The following is a 23,225-nucleotide window of genomic DNA, read 5'->3' as shown; positions in this document are numbered from 1 at the left end:
TCTGATGTGGCCACGCCTCCTGGGCTGTCTCCACATCACAGCAGAGGCAGGAGATCGGCGCCATCTTGCTTCAGCCCACAGTGGAGTGTACCTGACTGTGAGCTCCACTGTGACTGAGAGCTGCGCTGTTGGAGGGGCAGCTCCATCTGTCTCCCCTCACACTATCAGCGGCCGTTCCCTGTCCTCTGCTGCCTGTAATCTCTAGAATCGCTAGAGAGGGTGAAGGAATGCTGCCGTCTGATGTCCTCTATGAGGAGCTGCAGAGAAGTAACAGAGGGAGGATGGGGGAGGCTCTGTGCTGCTCCGACCCTGCTCTCACTGCAGCTCCTCACAGGACATCAGACCGTGCATCTATCACTATATTGTGCTGACCTGTGTCTCTAATCCTCTCCTGTGTGATAGTGTCTGCTGGCCCGTGTATCTAATCCTCTCATGTGATACTATGCTGAGCCATGCATCTAATCCTCTCCTGAGTGATACTATGCTGAGCCATGTATCTAATCCTCTCCTGTGTTATACTATGCTGAGCCATGCATCTAATCCTCTCCTGTGTGATACTATGCTGAGCCATGCATCTAATCCTCTCCTGTGTGATACTGTCTGCTGAGCCGTGTATCTAATCCTCTCCTGTGTGATACTGTCTGCTGAGCCGTGTATCTAATCCTCTCCTGTGTGATACTGTCTGCTGAGCCGTGTATCTAATCCTATACTGTGTGATATGCTGAGCCGTGTATCTAATCCTCTCTTGTGTGATACTGTCTTGTGAACCGTGTATCTAATCCTCTCCTATGCACTCCTCTCCCCCCTGCATATCTTTCCCCATTGCACACACAACTCAATGCGTGCGATAACAGGAGCTGCGGGCGTCATGCTGTATTATGGCATTATGTGAGATCTATATAACGGTATAATGGGATCTGTATGCAGTGGCGTAGGAAGGGGGGTGCGAGGGGTGCGGGGGGGCGGGCCGCCACGGGCGGCACACTGCGAGGGCGGGTCACCGGGCCGCGGCCGGCGCTGCAAGAGGAGAAAAAAAAAAAAAAAGACGTGGGCCCTTTAAGTCTTTGAGTCCTGAGCGTTGCAGAGTCGGAGAGACGCTGAGTGCACTGGACCTGCGCTGGGAACGGGAGAGGTGAGGATTTTACTTTCTTTTTTTTCTTTGTCTGACTCTGTCTGTCTGGGGGCAATGCTGGAGACCCTGGGGCAGATTTCTGGACACACTGGGGCAGATTTCTGGACACACTGGGGCAGATTTCTGGACAGACTGGGGCAGATTTCTGGACAGACTGGGGCAGATTTCTGGACAGAATGGGGAAGATTTCTGGACAGACTGGGGCAGATTTCTGGACACACTGGGGCAGATTTCTGGACAGACTGGGGCAGATTTCTGGACAGACTGGGGCAGATTTCTGGACACACTGGGGCAATGCTGGAGACCCTGGGGCAGATTTCTGGACACTGGGGCAATGCTGGACACTGGTGCAGATTGCTGGACACGCTGGGGCAATGCTGGACACTGGGGCAGATTGCTGGACGCACTGGGGGCAATGCTGGACACACTGGGGGCAATGCTGGACACACTGGGGGCAATGCTGGACACACTGGGGCAATGCTGGAGACCCTGGGGCAGATTGCTGGGCACACTGGGGGCAGATTGCTGGACACAATGGGGGCAATGCTGGACACACTGGGGCAATGCTGGAGACCCTGGGGCAGATTTCTGGACACACTGGGACAGATTTCTGGACACACTGGGGCAGATTTCTGGACACACTGGGGCAGATTTCTGGACAGACTGGGGCAGATTTCTGGACAGACTGGGGCAGATTTCTGGACAGACTGGGGCAGATTTCTAGACACACTGGGGCAGATTTCTGGACAGAATGGGGAAGATTTCTGGACAGACTGGGGCAGATTTCTGGACAGACTGGGGCAGATTTCTGGACAGACTGGGGCAATGCTGGAGACCCTGGGGCAGATTTCTGGACACTGGGGCAATGCTGGACACTGGGGCAGATTGCTGGACACGCTGGGGCAATGCTGGACACTGGGGCAGATTGCTGGACACACTGGGGGCAATGCTGGACACACTGGGGGCAATGCTGGACACACTGGGGCAATGCTGGAGACCCTGGGGCAGATTTCTGGACACTGGGGCAATGCTGGACACTGGGGCAGATTGCTGGACACACTGGGGGCAATGCTGGACACACTGGGGCAATGCTGGAGACCCTGGGGCAGATTTCTGGACACACTGGGAGCAATGGTGGACACTGGGGCAGATTGCTGGACATACTGGAGCCGATTGCTGGACACACTGGGGGTAATATGCTGGACACACTGGGGCAGATTGCTGGGCACACTGGGGGCAGATTGCTGGACACACTGGGGGCAATGCTGGACACACTGGGGGCAATGCTGGAGACCCTGGGGCAGATTTCTGGACACACTGGGGCAATGCTGGACACTGGGGCAGATTGCTGGACACACTGGGGCAATGCTGGACACTGGGGCAGATTGCTGGACATACTGGGGCAGATTGCTGGACACACTGGGGGTAATATGCTGGACACACTGGGGCAGATTGCTGGGCACACTGGGGGCAGATTGCTGGACACACTGGGGGCAATGCTGGACACACTGGGGCAATGCTGGAGACCCTGGGACAGATTTCTGGACACACTGGGGCAATGGTGGACACTGGGGCAGATTGCTGGACACACTGGGGCAATGCTGGACACTGGGGCAGATTGCTGGACACACTGGGGGCAATGCTGGACACACTGGGGGCAATGCTGGACACACTGGGGCAATGCTGTAGACCCTGGGGCAGATTGCTGGACACACTGGGGCAATGCTGGACACTGGGGCAGATTGCTGGACACACTGGGGGCAATGCTGGACACACTGGGGCAATGCTGGAGACCCTGGGGCAGATTTCTGGACACACTGGGAGCAATGGTGGACACACTGGGGCAATGCTGGACACTGGGGCAGATTGCTGGACATACTGGGGCAGATTGCTGGACACACTGGAGGTAATATGCTGGACACACTGGGGGTAATATGCTGGAAACACTCGGGCAGATTGCTGGACACACTGGGGCAGATTGCTGGACACACTGGGGGCAGGACTTGAGGCATGGGCAGAATGTAGATACGGGGCATGATTGGAGACACAGGGCAGAATCAAAGACATGGGGCAGGATTGGATCATGGGGCAGGATGGATACGATGGAGACTGATGGGGCAGGATGGGGAGATCATATGGGGTAGAATGGATACTCATGAGGGCAGGATGCGAGAACATATGGCTGGAGCCAGGAATGAGATAAATGGGGCCAGGGTGGGGAATAGTATTACCATAGGGGCTTATTAAGGGATATTATTACTGCAGTGATGTATTTATTTTATTTTTTGAGTATACTGTTTTAAATGGGGGGGCGGTCCTGTTACTGTGTAGAGTGACACTATATCACCTTTTTTTCTTCATGTGGTGTAATGTAGAAGTTGTTAAAAATTAAGTAATGTGTTCTGCAAGCGGAGCTCGGGATAACTGTGTTATTTCCTGCAGAAACGAGTCCTGGCTGGAAGAAATGATGGCGGTCTGTGCTGGATGAAAGATGAAGGACTTCATCTAGAGACGTCACTGGTGAGTCAGTGTTACCTATACACTGACACTATACAATATATACTATATACAGCAGTCCTGTGTACAATGTCACCAGTGATCACTGTATTACCTATACATTATATACAGAGCTCCTGTGTATAATACCACCACCAGTGATCACTGTATTACCTATACATTATATACAGAGCTCCTGTGTATAATACCACCAGTGATCTCTGTATTACCTCTACACAGACACTGCATGCTAAGTACAGATCCCCTGTGAATACTGGCACTTATGGTGATAGTATTGTGTTTTTTTTTATTATTACTGATCAGTATTGTAGTATTCAGTCACTATGTGGTGGTAATATGTGGTCTGGAAATGGTGTTGTGGTATTTGTCCCTTGTATGTGCTATTTGGTTACCAAGTGGTGGTAATATGTGATCTGGTCATGGTGAGGCGGTATTTGTCCCTTGTATATAGTATTATTCGGTCACTATGTGGTCTGGTCATGGTGTGGTGGTGTTTCTTCCTGTATGTGATATTATTGGTCTTGGTATAGTGGATTCTGTTGTGTATGGTGGTCATTTGTTCTCTCTGATATTAATTAATTAAAAGTCACAGGTTTGGCATGTGGGGGTGACACCATTAGGCCCAGTTTAAGTTCTACAAAACAGGAAAACTATTTTTGGTAACCTTTGTGTGTATTGAGCGGGGTGGGGTGGGGGCGCCAAACTCGGGAGCAGCCCTGGGCGGCAAAAGCTCTAGCTATGCCTCTGTCTGTATGGTGGTATTATGCTTGATTAGTATTGTGATAATTATATGGTGGTATTGTGTGTGATCTATATGGCGGTATTATGTGAGAACACTGGCAGTAATATGTGTGATCTATATGGCGGTATGTGAGAACACTGGTGGTATTATGTGTGATCTATATGGTGGTATGTGAGAACACTGGTGGTATTATGTGTGATCTATATGGCAGTATGTGAGAACATTGGTGGTATTATGTGTGATCTAAATGGCGGTATGTGAGAACACTGGTGGTATTATGTGTGATCTATATGGCGGTATTATGTGAGAACACTGGTGGTATTATGTGTGATCTATATGGCGGTATTATGTGAGAACACTGGTGGTATTATGTGTGATCTATATGGCGGTATTATGTGAGAACACTGGTGGTATTGTGTGATCTATATGGCGGTATTATGTGAGAACACTATGGCAGTATTATCTTCAGAAAGCGGACCCATTCTATGGTGGTTCTGGCTGAGCACCTGCACGCGGGTCTGGGGTAATAGAGGGGGCAGCATGACCTCCAGTTAGGTGCAGTCAGGGGAAGGCTGATGAGGCAGCTGAAGTGAGGGGTCTCATTTTTATCGTTACTATATGGCTACATTTCCTTCCCAGCATCACCCCGACTGCGCCTGTCACCTCGCTTTCACACATCGCCAGGACAGGATGGAGAAGACAGGATCTGAGGAGGGGAATGGGGTCTGCATGCAAAGTCTGGATCAGAACAGGCCATCAATCAGCAGAAATGTTTCCTGGATTTTTGTGGAGCAGACGGTCCATCCATGTGTATAAAAGACAGCGCTCTATGTACAATCCCTGGCTGCTCCGCGCACCAAACAGGGTGCCCCCCCCATAGACCTGCACACTGCTCTCCTGAAATACTCTGTGCTGCTGTCACCCTGCTCCCTCCACCACATATCTCCCAGAATCCTTGCTGCCTACCATCCTCGGTGACTGTCTACATGTCAGTATAAGGCTGCTTTCACAATAGCGTCGGTACAGGCCCATCGCAGTGCGTCGGGCCGACGTACCGACGCATGCTGTGAAATAAATTTCCGACGTGGGCAGCGGAAGCAGTCTTACGACGCTTCCGCTGCCCCATTGTAAGGTCTGGGGAGGATGGGGCAGAGTTTCGGCCGTGCATGTGCGGTCGAAAATGGCGGACTCGACACACAAACAAACGTTACATGTAACATTTTTTGTGGCGGCGGTCCACGAAAACATGACACAACCGTCACACGACAGTTGCGAAGTGTGGCAATACGTCGCAATGCGTCGGTAATGTTAGTCTATGGGGAAAAAACGCATCCTGCAGACAACTTTGCAGGATGTGTTTTGTCTCCTGAACGACGCATTGCAATGTACAGCCAACAACGCTAGTGTGAAAGTAGCCTAAGGCTGCCGTCCACTATCAGTATTTGGTCAGTATTTTACATCAGTATTTGTAGCCAAAACCAGGAGTGGGTGATAAATGCAGGAGTGGTGCATATGTTTCTATTATACTTTTCCTCTAATTGTTCCACTCCTGGTTTTGGCTTACAAATACTGAGGTAAAATACTGACCAAATACTGCTAGTGTGACGGCAGCCATACTCTGCAGTCACCAACAAAATGGCTGCTCACTGGGTCCCTGAATATCATCCTCTCTAATCCCTTAGCAAACACCCAGGAGGGGAGGAGAGGAGACATCACACACGTCAGCAGACTCCGCCCATAATTACTGCAGTGCTGTAATGTGAGCTATTTGTACACTAGGTTTTTCTGAAATTTCAGCAGCTGCTCCCCCTAGTGTTTAAAAGTGGAAATTCCAAAAACTTTTCAAATTATTTTTCATATTTTACTAAATTATAAACAAATGATAATATTTTTTAAGAAAATGTAATCATAAATTCTTTACATTTTTACAATTTCTGCAAAAAAATTTTTTTTGATGGCACCTTCCTTTTAACCCCTTCATGACCCAGCCTATTTTGACCTTAATGACCTGGCCGTTTTTTGCAATTCTGACCAGTGTCCCTTTATGAGGTAATAACTCAGGAACGCTTCAACGGATTCTAACGATTCTGAGATTGTATTTTCGTGACATATTGGGCTTCATGTTAGTGGTAAATTTAGGTCAATAAATTCTGCGTTTATTTGTGATAAAAACGGAAATTTGGTGAAAATTTTGAAAATTTCGCAATTTTCACATTTTGAATTTTTATTCTGTTAAACTAGAGAGTTATGTGACACAAAATAGTTAATAAATAACATTTCCCACATGTCTACTTTACACCAGCACAATTTTGGAAACAAAATTTTTTTTTGCTAGGAAGTTATAAGAGTTAAAATTTGACCAGCGATTTCTCATTTTTACAACGAAATTTACAAAACCATTTTTTTTAGGGACCACCTCACATTTGAAGTCAGTTTGAGGGGTCTATATGGCTGAAAATACCCAAAAGTGACACCATTCTAAAAAATGCACCCCTCAAGGTGCTCAAAACCACATTCAAGAAGTTTTTTAACCCTTCAGGTGCTTCACAGCAGCAGAAGCAACATGGAAGGAAAAAATGAACATTTAACTTTTTAGTCACAAAAATTATCTTTTAGCAACATTTTTTTTATTTTCCCAATGGTACAAGGAGAAACTGAACCACGAAAGTTGTTGTCCAATTTGTCCTGAGTACGCTGATACCTCATATGTGGGGGTAAACCACTGTTTGGGCGCACGGCAGGGCTTGGAAGGGAAGGAGCGCCATTTGACTTTTTGAATGAAAAATTGGCTCCACTCTTTAGCGGACACCATGTCACGTTTGGAGAGCCCCCGTGTGCCTAAAAATTGGAGCTCCCCCACACGTGACCCCATTTTGGAAACTAGACGCCCCAAGGAACTTATCTAGATGCATAGTGAGAACTTTGAACCCCCGGGGGCTTCACAAATTGATCCGTAAAAATGAAAAAGTACTTTTTTTTCACAAAAAAATTCTTTTAGCCTCAATTTTTTTCATTTTCACATGGGCAACAGGATAAAATGGATCCTAAAATTTGTTGGGCAATTTCTCATGAGTACACCGATACCTCACATGTGGGGGTAAACCACTGTTTGGGCACATGGTAAGGTTCGGAAGGGAAGGAGCGCCATTTGACTTTTTGAATGAAAAATTATCTCCATCGTTAGCGGACACCATGTCGTGTTTGGAGAGCCCCCGTGTGCCTAAACATTGGAGCTCCCCCACAAATGACCCCATTTTGGAAACTAGACCCCCCAAGGAACTTATCTAGATGCATATTGAGCACTTTCAACCCTCAGGTGCTTCACAAATTGATCTGTAAAAATGAAAAAGTACTTTTTTTTTCACAAAAAAATTCTTTTCGCCTCAGTTTTTCATTTTCACATGGGCAATAGGATAAAATGAATCCTAAAATTTGTTGGGCAATTTCTCCCGAGTACGCCGATACCTCATATGTGGGGGTAAACCACTGTTTGGGCACACGGCAGGGCTCGGAAGGGAAGGCGCGCCATTTGACTTTTTGAATGGAAAATTAGCTCCAATTGTTAGCGGACACCATGTCGCGTTTGGAGAGCCCCTGTGTGCCTATGCATTGGAGCTCCCCCACAAGTGACCCCATTTTGGAAACTAGACCCCCCAAGGAACTTATCTAGATGCATATTGAGCACTTTAAACCCCCAGGTGCTTCACAGAAGTTTATAATGCAGAGCCATGAAAATAAAAAATAATTTTTCTTTCCTCAAAAATGATTTTTAGCCTGGAATTTCCTATTTTGCCAAGGGTAATAGGAGAAATTGGACCGCAAATGTTGTTGTCCAGTTTGTCCTGAGTACGCTGATACCCCATATGTGGGGGTAAACCACTGTTTGGGCGCACGGCAGGGCTCGGAAGGGAAGGCACGCCAATTGGCTTTTTAAATGGAAAATTAGCTCCAATCATTAGCGGACACCATGTCAAGTTTGGAGAGCCCCTGTGTGCCTAAACATTGGAGATCCCCCACATATGACCCCATTTTGGAAACTAGACCCCCAAAGGAACTAATCTAGATGTGTGGTGAGGACTTTGAACTTCCAAGTGCTTCACAGAAGTTTATAACGCAGAGCCATGAAAATAAAATAAAAATTTTATTTTCTCTAAAATGATTTTTTAGCCTGCAATTTATTATTTTCCCAAGGGTAACAGGAGAAATTTGACCCCAAAAGTTGTTGTCCAGTTTCTCCTGAGTACGCTGATACCCCATATGTGGGGGTAAACCACAGTTTGGGCACATGTCGGGGCTCGGAAGTCAAGTAGTGACGTTTTGAAATGCAGACTTTGATGGAATGGTCTGCGGGCGTCACGTTGCGTTTGCAGAGCCCCTGGTGTGCCTAAACAGTAGAAACCCCCCACAAGTGACCCCATTTTGGAAACTAGACCCCCCAAGGAACTTATCTAGATATGTGGTGAGCACTTTGAACCCCCAAGTGCTTCACAGACGTTTACAACGCAGAGCCGTGAAAATAAAAAATCATTTTTCTTTCCTCAAAAATGATGTTTTAGCAAGCAATTTTTTATTTTCTCAAGGGTAACAGGAGAAATTGGACCCCAGTAATTGTTGCCCAGTTTGTCCTGAGTACACTGATACCCCATATGTGGGGGTAAACCACTGTTTGGGCACACGTCGGGGCTCGGAAGGGAAGGAGCACCATTTGACTTTTTGAATAAAAGATTGGCTGGAATCAATGGTGGCGCCATGTTGCGTTTGGAGACCCCCTGATGTGCCTAAACAGTGGAAACCCCTCAATTCTAACGCCAACACACCCCTAACCCTTATCCCAACTGTAGCCGTAACCCTAACCACAACCCTAACCGCAACACACCCCTAACCACAACCCTAACCCCAACACACCCCTAACCCTAACCACAACCCTAATTCCAACCCAACCCTAACCCTAAGGCTATGTACCCACGTTGCGGATTCGTGTGAGATTTTTCCGCACCATTTTTGAAAAATCCGCGGGTAAAAGGCACTGCGTTTTACCTGCGGATTTACTGCGGATTTCACCTGCGGATTCCTATTGAGGAATAGGTGTAAAACGCTGCGGAATCCGCACAAAGAATTGACATGCTGCGGAAAATACAACGCAGCGTTTCCGTGCGGTATTTTCCGCACCATGGGCACAGCGGATTTGGTTTTCCATAGGTTTACATGGTACTGTAAACCTGATGGAACACTGCTGCGGATCCGCAGCGGCCAATCCGCTGCGGATCCGCAGCCAAATCCGCACCGTGTGCACATAGCCTAATTCTAAAGGTATGTGCACACGCTTCGGAAAACGCTGCGGATCCGCAGCAGTTTCCCATGAGTTTACATTTCAATGTAAACCTATGGGAAACAAAAATCGCTGTGCCCATGCTGCGGAAAAACTGCACGGAAACGCAGCGGTTTACATTCCGCAGCATGTCACTTCTTTCTGCGGATTCCACAGCGGTTTTACAACTGCTCCAATAGAAAATCGCAGTTGTAAAACCGCAGTGAAATGCGCAGAAAAACCGCGGTAAATCTGCCATAAATCCGCAGCGGTTTAGCACTGCGGATTTATCAAATCCGCTGCGGAAAAATCCGCAGAGGACCAGAATACGTGTGCACATACCGAAACCCTACCCCTAACCCTACCCCTAACCCTACCCCTAACCCTACCCCTACCCCTACCCCTAACCCTACCCCTACCCCTACCCCTAACCCTACCCCTAACCCTAACCCTAGTTCTAACTCCAACCTTAGTGGAAAAAAAAAAAAATTCTTTATTTTATTATTGTCCCTATCTATGGGGGACAAATGGGGGGGGTCATTTACTGTTTTTTTTATTTTGACCACTGTGATAGATTATATCACAGTGATCAAAATTCACATTGGAACGAATCTGCCGGCCGGCAGATTCGGCGGGCGCACTGCGCATGCGCCCGCCATTTTGGAACATGGCGGCGCTCGGGGAAGAAGACGGACGGACCCCGCCAGGATCGGTAAGTATAAGGGGGGGAGATCAGGGCACGGGGGGGGAGATCAGGGCACGGGGGGGCGTCGGAGCACGGGGGGGGAGGGATCGGAGCATGGGTGAGAGTGATCGGTGTGCGGGCGGGTGGATCGGTGTGCAGGGGGGGTGGATCGGTGTGCAGGGGGGGTGGATCGGAGCACGGGGGGGGATCGGAGTGCGGGGGGGGTTTGATTGGAGCACGGGGGGGTGTAATTGGAGCACGGGGGGAGCGGACAGGAGGACGGGGGAGCGGAGCACAGGACGGAGGGGAGCGGAGCACAGATCGGGGGGCTGGGGGGGCGATCGGTGGGGTGGGGTGGGTGCACATAAGTGTTTCCAGCCATGGCCGATGATATTGCAGCATCGGCCATGGCTGGATTGTAATATTTCACCATTTTTTTAGGTGAAATATTACAAATCGCTCTGATTGGCAGTTTCACTTTCAACAGCCAATCAGAGCGATCGTAGCCACGAGGGGGTGAAGCCACCCCCCCTGGGCTAAACTACCACTCCCCCTGTCCCTGCAGATCGGGTGAAATGGGAGTTAACCCTTTCACCCGATCTGCAGGGACGCGATCTTTCTGTGACATAGCATATGCGTCACAGGTCGGATTGGCACCGACTTTCATGACGCATACGCTGTGTCACAGGTCGGGAAGGGGTTAAGTCCCCCTTGTTCACATCTGGCAGCTGTCAATTTGTCTCCAACACTTTTACTTTCACTTTTCCCCATTATGTAGATAGGGGCAAAATTGTTTGGTGAATTGGAAAGCGCGGGGTTAAAATTTCACCTCACAACATAGCCTATGACGCTCTCGGGGTGCAGACGTGTGACTGTGCAAAATTTTGTGGCTGTAGCTGCGACGCCTCCAACACTTTTCCTTTCACTTTTTTCCCCATTATGTAGATAGGGGCAAAATTCTTTGGTGAATTGGAACGTGCGGGGTTAAAATCTTCATTCAGTGATACTTCACTGAATTCAGTGTCTCAGCGCCTACCTCATGCCGTCCTCAGATTACATAGCAAAAACCTGCTATCAGATTCCCTTTAATGCTTTGAAATTTACATTGCCCGTGTAAAGGAAAAATGTTGTCTACGGACTTATTTGGTCACTAGATTTTCCTAAGTGAAGCATTTGTTGGTTTGTATTAATGACTGTTTGTTATACATCTAATATATAAAGCTGAATGTGTGTGTGTGTATGTATGTATGTATGTCCGGGATTGGCATCTGCACCGTCGCAGCTAGCGGTGATCTCACCGATGTCACTGCAGTTCAGACTTTATTCTGGCTGTGTGTTTATTTACAATACAACTATAGGATTAGTAATGGATAGGTGTATTATAGACGCAGCTCCATTACTAATCTGTGGGCTTGATGTCACCGAACAATATAAAGGTGACATCAACCCCACAAATATGAACCCCACTTGCCACCGCTACAGGGCAAGTGGGAAGAGCCCGGGCAAAGCACCAGAACTGGCGCTTCTAATAGATGCGCCTTTTCTGGGTGGCTGCTGGCTGTTATTTTTAGGCTGGGGGGTCAGTATCCATGGCCCCTTACTAGCCTGAGAATACCAGACCCCAGCTGTCTGCTTTAACTTGGCTGGTTGTCAAAAATTGAGGGGACCGCAAGCCATCTTTTTATTATTTATTATTTTTTTAAATCAGACAACTGGGGGCTGGTATTCTCAGGCTGGTAGTAACAGTGTTGAACCTTGGTTCTGGCAGCTCTCTCTCTTTTTTCCTTTTTCATATACTTATTCATGGGAACCTCAACTATATGGTATGATAATAATTTGGGCTATTTGAGATTTATTTGATTTCCTTGATAATGATAAGTAATAATAAACATTTGTGCTTATTGTAACCATTAAAGGGAACCTGTCACGTTCTCTGACTGTTCTCAAACTCTTATACACTAATGGACTAAATTGTTGACACCCTTGAAATTGTTCTAGAAAATGAAGCATTTCTCCCAGAAAATTATTGCAATTACACGTTTTGTTGTACACATATTTATTTACTTTGTGTGTATTAGAACACCACAAAAAAACAGAACTATAAAGGCAAATTGAACATAATTTCACACAAGACCAACAAAGTGGGTAGGACAAAATTGTTGGAACCCTCAGCTTAATACTTCAAGGGTGCTAACACTTTTGGCCATGACTGTATAGCAGTAAGCATGGAGATTTATTTGATTTGAAACGATCTTTTATGGGGCTTAATAATGTTGCAATCTTTGAAAAGTTAGCATATCCATGCTGAAGGATTAAAGCTAATAAGACAGAACTAGTCCAGCTGGTCATCTATTCCCTGGACTAGTCCTGCCTCAAATCTTCTAATCACACCTCCTTACATGTGACTGACAGCCTGCATACATTACTCACTATGGGGACACAGTTATGGAGGCTGTCAATCATGCTCAGGGAACAGTTATTAGAAGATTAGAAATATACTGTATACTAATGAGGCAGGATGTCTACGATGCTGAAGGATTTAGGTTCAGTTTTTAAAGACTTGCAGCATTAGTAAACCCCATGAAACGCGTTATCAGATTAAAGCACTCCAAATGCTATATTAGCTGCTAGGAACAGTCAGGAGACTTAACAAGCCCCCTTATAAATGTTGTGCCTCCACTGAAGTCTGTAAATAACAAGCATTCAGTACAACTGACTGTGAAGAAGAGAAAAGTAAAGGCTCATGCAGAAGTCTGTGGATCTCTGTCCGATCACGCACCACAATATAAGGATTGGTTGCGGTCTCCCAAGCGTGAACAGTACACCTCATAGAAATACAGTGGGTATGGAAAGTATTCATACCCCTTTACATTTTTCACCCTTTGTTTCATTGCAGCCATTTGGTAAAATAAAAGTTCATTTCTTTCTCATTAATGTACTCTGCACCCCAACTTGACTAAAAAAAATAACAGAAATGTAGTAATTTTTGCAAATGTATTAAAAAAGAAAAACTGAAATATCACATGGTCATAAGTATTCAGACCCTTTGCTCAGTATTGAGTAGAAGCATCTTTTTGTGCTAGTGCAGCCATGAGTCTTCTTGGGAATGATGCAACAAGGTTTTCACACCTGGATTTGGGGATCCTCTGCCATTCTTCCTTGCAAATCCTCTCCATGTCCATCAATTGGGTTTAGGTCAGGGCTCTGGCTGGGCCAGTCGAGAATGGTCACAGAGTTGTTCTGAAGCCACTCCTTTGTTATTTTAGCTGTGAGCTTAGGGTCATTGTCTTGTTGGAAGGTGAACCTTTGGTCAAGTCTAAGGTCCAGAGCTTTCTGGAAGATGTTTTCATACAGGATATCTCTGTACTTGGCCGCATTCATGTTTCCTTCAATGACAACCAGCCATCCTGTCTCTGCAGCTGAAAAACACCCCCATAGTATAATAGTGCCACCACCATGTTTCACTGTTGGGATTGTATTGGGCAGGTGATGACACTGCCTGGTTTGCTCCACACATACCACTTAGAATCTTACCAAAAAGGTGTAGCTCCGTCTCATCAGACGAGAGAATCTTATTTCTCATAGTCTGGGAGTCCTTCATCTGTTTTTTTAGCAAACTCTATGCGGGCTTTCATATGTCTTGCACTGAGGAGAGGCTTCCGTCAGGGCTGGAGGGCTGCAGTGATAGTTGACTTTGTGGAACTTTCTCCCATCTCCCTACTGCATCTCTGGACTTCAGCCACAGTGATCCTGGGGTTCTTATTTACCTCTCTCTCTCACCAAGGCTCTTCTCCCAGGATTGCTCAGTTTGGCTGGACGCCAGGTCTAGGAAGACTTCTGGTAGTCCCAAACTTCTTCCATTTAAGGATTATGGAGGCCACTGTGCTCTTAGTAATATTGAGTACTGCAAAAATTCTGTTGTAACTTTGGCCAGATCTGTGCCTTGCCTCGCATCATGTTCTCATACACTTTATGCAGTATTAGCCCTCTGTGTCTGTACTGCTACCTACTTAGGCAGTTAACTGGTTCATGCAGCTTTACATGAACACCTGAGCCTTACACTATAGCTGGTCCGAATAACTAAAGCAATTGTTACCATCCACCTCTCGTGTCTCCCCTTTTCCCCATAGTTTGTAAGCTTGCGAGCAGGGCCCTCACTCCTCCTGGTATCTGTTTTGAACTGTATTTCTGTTATGCTGTAATGTCTATTGTCTGTACAAGTCCCCTCTATAATTTGTAAAGCGCTGCGGAATATGTTGGCGCTATATAAATAAAAATTATTATTATTATATAATGCTGTCTCTGAGCTCCTTGGCCAGTTTCTTTGACCTCATGATTCTCATTTGGTCTGACATGCACTGTGAGCTGTGAGGTCTTATATAGACAGGTGTGTGCCTTTCCAAATCAAGTCCTATCAGTTTAATGAAACACAGCTGGACTCCAATGAAGGAGTAGAACCATCTCAGGGAGGATCACAAGAAAATGGACAGCATGTGACTTAAATATGAGTGTCTGAGCAGAGGGTCTGAATACTTATGACCATCCCATGTGATATTTCAGTTTTTCTTTTTTATTAAATTTGCAAAAATTTCTACATTTTTTTTTCAGTCAAGATGGGATGCAAAGTGTACATTAATGAGAGAAAAAAATGAACTTTTTTGAATTTACCAAATGGCTGCAATAAAGGAGAGTGAAAAATTTAAAGGGGTCTGAATACTTTCCTTACCCAATGTATCACTGCAATACCTAGACAAGCCATCAAACTTGGGGTTATTTAGTTTGGAAAAATGGAGTATTAGGGGGCCATCTTATTACAATGTAGAAATATATGATCTTTTTACACCTAAGCTTGCAACGGTGACAAGAGAGCATCATGTGCGTCTAACAGCGAGATTATGGAACTCTCTGCCACAACATGTTGAGATGGTCTATTAACCCCTTTCTGCCATCCGACGTATTATTCTGTCCATGAGAACCTGGGCCCTAATTCACATGGACGGAATAGTACATCACATGCGATCAGCCGCGGTCACGGGGAAGCGCGGCTGATCGCAGCCGGGTGTCAGCTGATTATCACAGCTGACACCCGGTACTAAGTGCAAGGAGCGGTCACGGACCGCTCCTGGCATTTTAATCCCCACTTTAATCAAACAAGATCGCAACGTTCCGGTGGCATAGAGAAGCATCATACAGGGAGGGGGCTCCCTGCGTGCTTCCCTGAGACCCTCAGAACAACGCAATGTGATCGCGTTGTTCCGAGGGTCTCCTCCCTGCAGGCCCCTGGATCCAATATGGCCGCAGGGTTAATGTGTAAAAAATGATTTTTTTTTTTATTTACCAAATGGCTGCAATGAAACAAAGAGTGAAAAAATTAAAGGGATATGAATACTTTCCGTACCCACTGTATATAAAGAGGTCATGCTCTGGTCGAAGACCCGTAACCAGTCCGGTCATAGAGGTCTGTGATTCGACAGAGATCCACGAACTTCTGCATGACTACTAAGGTTGAACTGTTTGTACTAAATTCAGGCTGCATTTTTGTAAGGAAATTTGTCAATAGGATCTACCCTCCTAAGCCATCTATACTGACATGCTAATCATAGAAAGATTAATAAAATGATACCTTTATATTGAATATTTGTTGTGTTATCCCAGAGAAATTCCCATCTACAAATCTTAAATGTAAATTTGCTGTTAAGATCTATAGGCCGGGCATTGGCCTGATATGCATAAGAAGCTGCCTCCAGAGTTACCAGTGTGACATGTAATGGCTGACAGTCTGTGTTCATAATAACATACAGGTCTGTAGTGAGACCAGAACTAACGCAGTACAGCAGAAGTAAACTTTGCCTAATTACAAACATATGCAGCCGCAATTGTCCTCTCATAGTGTTGGCAGCTCTGCAGCAGAGCTGTGCCTGATCATAATCAACACAGCGCAGCAGAGTATAACTTTGTCTCATTGCAAACAAATTTGCAGGGATATCAGCTCTGTTACACTGGCCTTCCCTCTACACTTGCTGCTTGTGAGATGGTACATGAAGTACTATAAGATGAATGCAGTGCGGATGTGTTAGTACCACAGAGGTGAACAATTTCTCATTAGAGTGTTAGCTCAGCTTTACTCTGCTGGTTCTGATCTCACCGTAGAGCTGTATGTAAGCATGAGAGCAAAGTGTCAGCCATTACATATCACATTCCTAACTCTCCCTTTAATTGAAAATAATCCCTGGAGGCAGATTCTCATTCAGATCAGTGTCCGGCCCACAGATCTGAACATCTCATTTGCATCTAAGAAAAACATGAATTTCTCTAGAATAAGACATCGGATGGCAGATATCAAGCTATCATTTTATTCAGCTTCTTATGACCTACATGTCCATATAGACGGCTTAGGAGGGTTTATCTTACTAACAGATTCCCTTTAAAGGGTAACCACTTGAGAACCCACCGTTACAACAGTATTAAGGTCCATAGTTAGATTCACAATTGTTCAGGCTGCATGTTTTCTTAAATGATGTACTTTGTACAACTGATTTATCGCCTTTCTGATGTCACCTACATTATAGAAACTGAGCTGGTAGTGATGTGGCTGATGATAAACTTTATCTTTCTGATAAAACCCAGTAGACTCGCAAATGCAGCTCTACGAGGTTATATAACGGGCTGTAACTTGGGATCAAAACAAGCGAAGTAAAAAGCTGCTAAACTCATATCAGCATCTGTTGTGTCTGACAATAAACAATAAAATGTGTTCAAAATGGCTCTCTCTTTTAAATATAATATTATTGGTCATAAATGAAAGCAAACATCGTTACTATACAATAAAGTGTGCAAATATGTGGAAAATAGATGCCTTTCTATGAACGTATCCTTGAACTTCAGGTTTACACTGTCAATAGTTGTAGATTCTTCTAGAGGACCCAATATACATTAAAATTTGATAACACTACTGATTTCGGCAGGACTGGACAACCATCTGATCCATATGGGGGCCTCCCTCCCAACTCTCCTCCGACAATTGATGTTGGAGGATCGTCATATTGAATGTAGACAGGTGATCATTTTGATATCCCTTGAAGTAACCGGCTGTCAGAGGCGTCTGCACTTTATTCCCTCTACATAACTCACGAGTTATATGTGCAATAGTATGGGTTCGGTAGAGATAGCTGCTAGACTATCAACCTCATTTGGCCTACAGCTATTTGATAAGGATTGTCAAATTTGAAGAATTTAAATTAACTGTCTTATGCTCTGAAGTAGAAGTTTGCTTCCGCGAAGCCTCCAAGCAGTGTGCTACTGCTTGACTGAGAGGTTGAAACAGCAATCATTGCACAGAGTTCTTTGATGCTGTATATGAAGCAGCTTTGCCTATGAAGATAAGTAGCCCAATGGCACTGACGACGCCCAGATCTTGAGCTAAAAGTGAAATCATACTACCCCTGCTTAGTTTCCCGTTATGTCCATGAATGAAGATGGGAATAACCCTATTAATCAAAGTCTAGTCTTATAAAAAGTTTCTATTGTAGTTTTCAATGCACTGTTTTGTTACTTAGTTCATTTAACATCTCAAAATTGTTCCTGGGAATGGTCCACAGAGCATGGAATATAGAGTCAGTGGGACAATATATACATGTTTTTTTCCCCCATTTGTCATGCATTACCATTCCAGCCACTAATAATTAAAACTGGCATTATCAATTGTGTATATAGCTGAATAATTTGGACTATCTTCAGAAATGTTACGAAAGAATTCTCTATTATTATTATTATACATCTAATGTATCTCATTGGGGATCCACCTACCTTCCATACTTGGTTCATGGTTCATGATTTCAAGTTTTCTTTGAAAACACCAGGGCAAACTCTTTCTTTTCTCTTTGATGGATTTGTCCGACACGTGCGTGAGCCATTTGTCTCCATGTTCATGCAAAAAAAGTGGATTGATGATGAAGAGGGCGCCATTCTCTGATGTCACCTGTATAGAACAGAACTGCAGTTCTGGTTTAGCGCTCTGTGTCAGATCCAGTTTCATGCTCTATGTGTAAAATTCTTCATGTACTTCATACACGCTCTCCAGATTCCTGAAATTAAGGACAACTTCTTAACAGCTAAATATTAATTTATTTTGAACAATATTTATTACTTCTCCTTTCCCAGTTTAAGGAAGTATTAAATGACTTATGTGTTGAGCAATCTCACATTATACCCTATATCTATCATTTAGTTGGAAAAACAAATGACAATGAAAAGTGCACCCGCTCTGCAGGAGAACCGCAACAGAGTCCAATTCACAGCGGTGGACAAGAATACAACTGTGCAAGAAAAACATTGAAAAAGTTGTCTATCAGCACAGAATGACTGTTCAAACCAAGAACAAGAGCTTGGCGCTTTACAGCGGGGCTAATCATTTATATACATCTTCCCACTTCCTTGTTTTCCATCCATCTCTGCCATTGTTGAACTGGGCGGATAAAAGCCCACCAATAACATGGACTCTTGGGGCCCACTGTTCAGCTGGAAGCAAAAAAGACCTGACCCTAGTATGCAAAGTTACTTTTACTTCTATGTAATATTAAAGTTGGCAAGCTTATTAACTGAATGATTAGATGATACTTTATCAGCAAATAGTGCCTAAAGTGCAATAGAACTGCTCTTTGGCACTCCTTCACAGGGCCTACCAGAGGATTCTCCTGTTCCCCTTAGGGCCAGTCCAAGCCTGATCTCTGCCGTCCCCTGGCTCTATGAAGCCAGAGCTGTCAATCAAAGAAGACAGGAGGGAGGAGACAGAGGGAAACCAAGAAGGTGGGAAGGTGCACCTAAATGTTTGGCCACACCAAGGGAGCAACGAGCACCTGTACTTAGTTTTTACAGTCATTCTGTGCTGACAAAGTCTTTTTAAAGGTGCCATAGCACTTAATATGCAATGTGTCCCCTTCTGTCTCAGGATTGGTGGGAATCACAGAGGTTGATCAAAAATTAATTACATTTCTTAACGGTATGCTATGACTTCATGAGATGGGAATAATACCCCTTCAAAAAATAAAGAAAGCTTCTAAGCCATTATTTATTCTCTTAAACATATTTTTGGCTAAAAATAATTGTTGCCATTGAGTTTCACTAAATTTTAAAATCTGTATGACGGTGCATAGCAAAAGGCGTTAACAGTCGAGTCTGCCAGTGAAACAAACAATCACTTTTAATGAAACCATATTACATAGTTACATAGTTATTAAGGTTGAAGGAAGACTATAAGTCCATCTAGTTGTCCATATTGCAAAATTCATCAAGCTATAGCAAAAAATAACACCAAATACTTAACATCTAATTATATATTTAAAATGTTAAAACATTTACAAGAGATTACAACAATAAAGACACATAGATAATCTGAATAAACTCACAGTTCAGATTCAAGAACAATTATGTCCCTACACCGCATGTATTGTGGGCTCCCTCACTAGCATAGCCTTTCACATGTACCTTGAACTGGTAAAAAATATCACTGAAAAAATTGGCGTGGGCTCCCGCGCAATTTTCTCCGCCAGAGTAGTGAGTGGAAGATGCACCTATTCTGGCACTTGGCCACTCTCTTCCCATTCCCGTGTAGCAGTGGGATATGGAGTAATGAAGGGTTAATGTCACCTTGCTATTGTAAGGTGACATTAAGCCAGATTAATAATGGAGAGGCATCAATTCTGACACCTATCCATTATTAATCCATTTGCATTAAATGGTTAAAAAAAACACACACACATTATTAAAAAGTATTTTAATGAAATAAAAACACAGGTTGTTTTAATATTTTATTGTACGCTCAATCCACTCGCTGAAGACCCTCGCTCTGTAACAAATAAAAAATAATAAACCAACAATATCCATACCTTCCGTAGATCTGTAACGTCCCACGTTGTAAATCCATCTGAAGGGGTTAAAATATTTTACAGCCACAAGCTCTGCTAATGCAGCTGTGCTTGTGGCTGTAAACCCCAGTGAATGAAGGTAATGTAGGTAAATGACCTGTAGTTACCTTCATTCGCGGTGATGCACCCCCTGCTGGATGTCCTCATATGACCTCGAGCCTGGGAACTTTTCCCACGCTCCAGGGACATCCAGCAGGGGGCGCATCACCGCGAATGAAGGTAACTACAGGTCATTGACCTACATTACCTTCATTCGCTGGGGTTTACAGCCACGAGCAGCGCTGCATTAGCAGAGCTCCTGGATGTAAAATATTTTAACCCCTTCAGATGGATTTACAACGTGGGACGTTACAGATCTACGGAAGGTATGGATATTGTTGGTTTATTATTTTTTATTTGTTACAGAGCGAGGGTCTTCAGCGAGTGGATTGAGCGTACAATAAAATATTACAACAAACGGTGTGTTTATTTCATTAAAATACTTTTTAATATTGTGTGTGTGTTTTTTTTAACTCTTTCATACAATTGGATTAATAATGGATAGGTGTCATAATTGACGCCTCTCCATTATTAATCTGGCTTAATGTCACCTTACAATAGCAAGGTGACATTAACCCTTCATTACCCCATATCCCACCACTACACGGGAATGGGAAGAGAGTGGCCAAGTGCCAGAATAGGCGCATCTCACAGATGTGCCTTTTCTGGGGTGGCTGGGGGCAAGTGTTTTTAGCCAGGGGGGCCAATAACCGTGGACCCTCTCCAGGCTATTTGCCCTCAGTCACTGGCTTTACTACTCTGGCGGAGAAAATGGCACGGGAGCGCCATTTTTTTCCGCGATTTAACCCCTAAATTTAAGTGCTAGAGCGCTGAAATTTTGCACATACACACTACTAACATTAGTAGTGTGGAATATGCAAAAAAAAGGGGGATATGAGATGGTTTACTGTATGTAAACCATGTCTCATATCATGTCGGGTTTTGGCAGGAGAAATGAAAAGCCGGTAATTGAATTACTGGCTTTTCTGCTATATCGCCCTGAAGGAAATGTAAAAAAAAAAAAAAAAACCCATAGACTTACATTGGGTTTCGAGTTTCGGCCGATCCCCGACCCCGACTTTTCAATAGGATCGGCCGATTTCACTCGACCCGACTTTTGAAAAAGTCGGGTTTCGTGAAACCCGACTCGACCCTGAAAAACTAAAAGTTGCTCAACTCTAGTCTTCATAGTAGGGCGAGGACATGACATCACCATCCATCTACCATCCTTCTTCTATAGATAGGAGACCACACCGATTATCCCGAAAAGTTTCCTCCTTTAAATAGATTCATCAGGGGAGGTTTTTATTTCATAATTCTTCTGGGGCCAAATAAACAAGGTCTCCATCGCTTACCGCGGACATACAGAGCCTCCTGCCTCTATCTTCTCCTTACCCAGGTGTAATGCCATACGCCTACACTGGGTAAAAACTCCATCAATTCCAGGTGCCCCGCTGTGTCATATGCGCTGGTTGTAAGTAACGCTTACTATAGTAGTGGTGAACCGCACGTGTCACTTCCGGAGCGTCCCTCACAGCCACTGATGTCACCCCGCGGAACGCACGCTAATCCACAGCTGTATTCCCCTAACAGAAGCCCACTTATGGGGGGAGTGTAAATATATAAATACTTTGTGAAGCTGACATTGTGTCTTATAGGAGCTCACTGTATTATTACTCCATTATAACACTCCCCGATTTGCTCCCAAAGATGTCGGTGAGCATAAAGCATTCACCCATCATAATAAATACATTTACATTAATTGATACAATTACGAGTTTTAGACAGGTATATTCTAAATTACAAGGAAATAGAAAAAACTGGTATATGAATTATAGTGATAAATATCTTATTATGAGAGAGACTGGAGATTGGTAGAGATGGCTGATCTATTTGTGCTTGAAAGGTTAATGCAATCAGTCGTGCATCACAGTTGTCAAAGTAAGGTCCAAATCAAGAGTATACAATGGGTGAGATTGTGGTGCCCAGTGTTGGACTGGGGTGCTAAGGGCCCACCAGTAACTGACTTTGGGGGCCCACTTTTCACCTGCATTCAAATATTACACTACCTTCGTTCACAAATTTACCTAGATCTCTATATAATAAACTGGGTAGTTTGGGTAATGAATGATGAGATGCTGCTTTTTATGTACATTCCTAACTAACATACTATCCCTGCCGTACTGCAGGGTACCCTAATAATCTGCGCAGTTAATGGGCATTTTGGTGGCTCAGTGGTTAGCACTGCAGCCTTGCAGAGCTGAAGGGCTGGGTTCAAATCCTACCAAGGACAACATCTGTAAAGTACCATAGTTTGTATGTTCTCCCTGTGTTTGTGTGGGCTTCGTCCGGGTGCTCCCACACTTATAAGTCATACCAATAGGGAATTTAGATTGTGAACCCCACTCGGGACAGTGATGATAATGTGGAATATGATGGTGCTATATAAGCAAAGCATAATAATTACGTCATTGTATGGTGACATTTTTTAAATCCCTTTGCATAGTTCGCTATAACAATATGTCTGAAGAACTCAAAAAGCTCCTTGGATCTAGCCACAGTGACAGCACAGTGTAACAACAGACTCACAAAAGTTTCATTATGAACAATATTTATTACTTCTCCTTTCATAGTGAGTTCAATATCCAGTTATAAATTTTATATCCAATCTCATAATAAACTCCATATCCATTATGTAGGTGCAAAAAGAAAATACCGTTCTGTGTCTCGAATGCAAAACAGTAGATTTTGCTACACATTTCAGTGTACTGAATATTTTGGCTGAAACTATTTGATAATAATTAGTGATGAGCGAATATACTCGTTACTCGAGATTTCCCGAGCACGCTCGGGGGTCCTCCAAGTATTTTTTAGTGCTC

The 23,225-nt window shown here is 44.5% G+C and overlaps 1 protein-coding gene across 4 annotated transcripts in view; it reads right to left on the bottom strand.

The window, feature by feature from the left end:
• Window positions 1-23,225, bottom strand: part of LOC138673093 (ras and Rab interactor 3-like) — a 128,186-nt gene that overhangs the window by 73,075 nt on the left and 31,886 nt on the right. For all 4 annotated transcript variants that reach the window (XM_069761693.1, XM_069761694.1, XM_069761692.1 and 1 more), the window contains exon 2: window positions 18,191-18,468. In XM_069761693.1, coding sequence (XP_069617794.1) covers window positions 18,191-18,419 — 229 coding nt within the window. In that variant the 5' untranslated portion in view covers window positions 18,420-18,468. The remainder of the gene's footprint in view (window positions 1-18,190; window positions 18,469-23,225) is intronic.

This window comes from Ranitomeya imitator, chromosome 3 (assembly GCF_032444005.1).
Source record: "Ranitomeya imitator isolate aRanImi1 chromosome 3, aRanImi1.pri, whole genome shotgun sequence".
NCBI classification, from domain to species: domain Eukaryota; kingdom Metazoa; phylum Chordata; class Amphibia; order Anura; family Dendrobatidae; genus Ranitomeya; species Ranitomeya imitator.
Note: the sequence above shows the minus strand (reverse complement) of the source record. Positions and strands in the feature narration are given on the sequence as shown.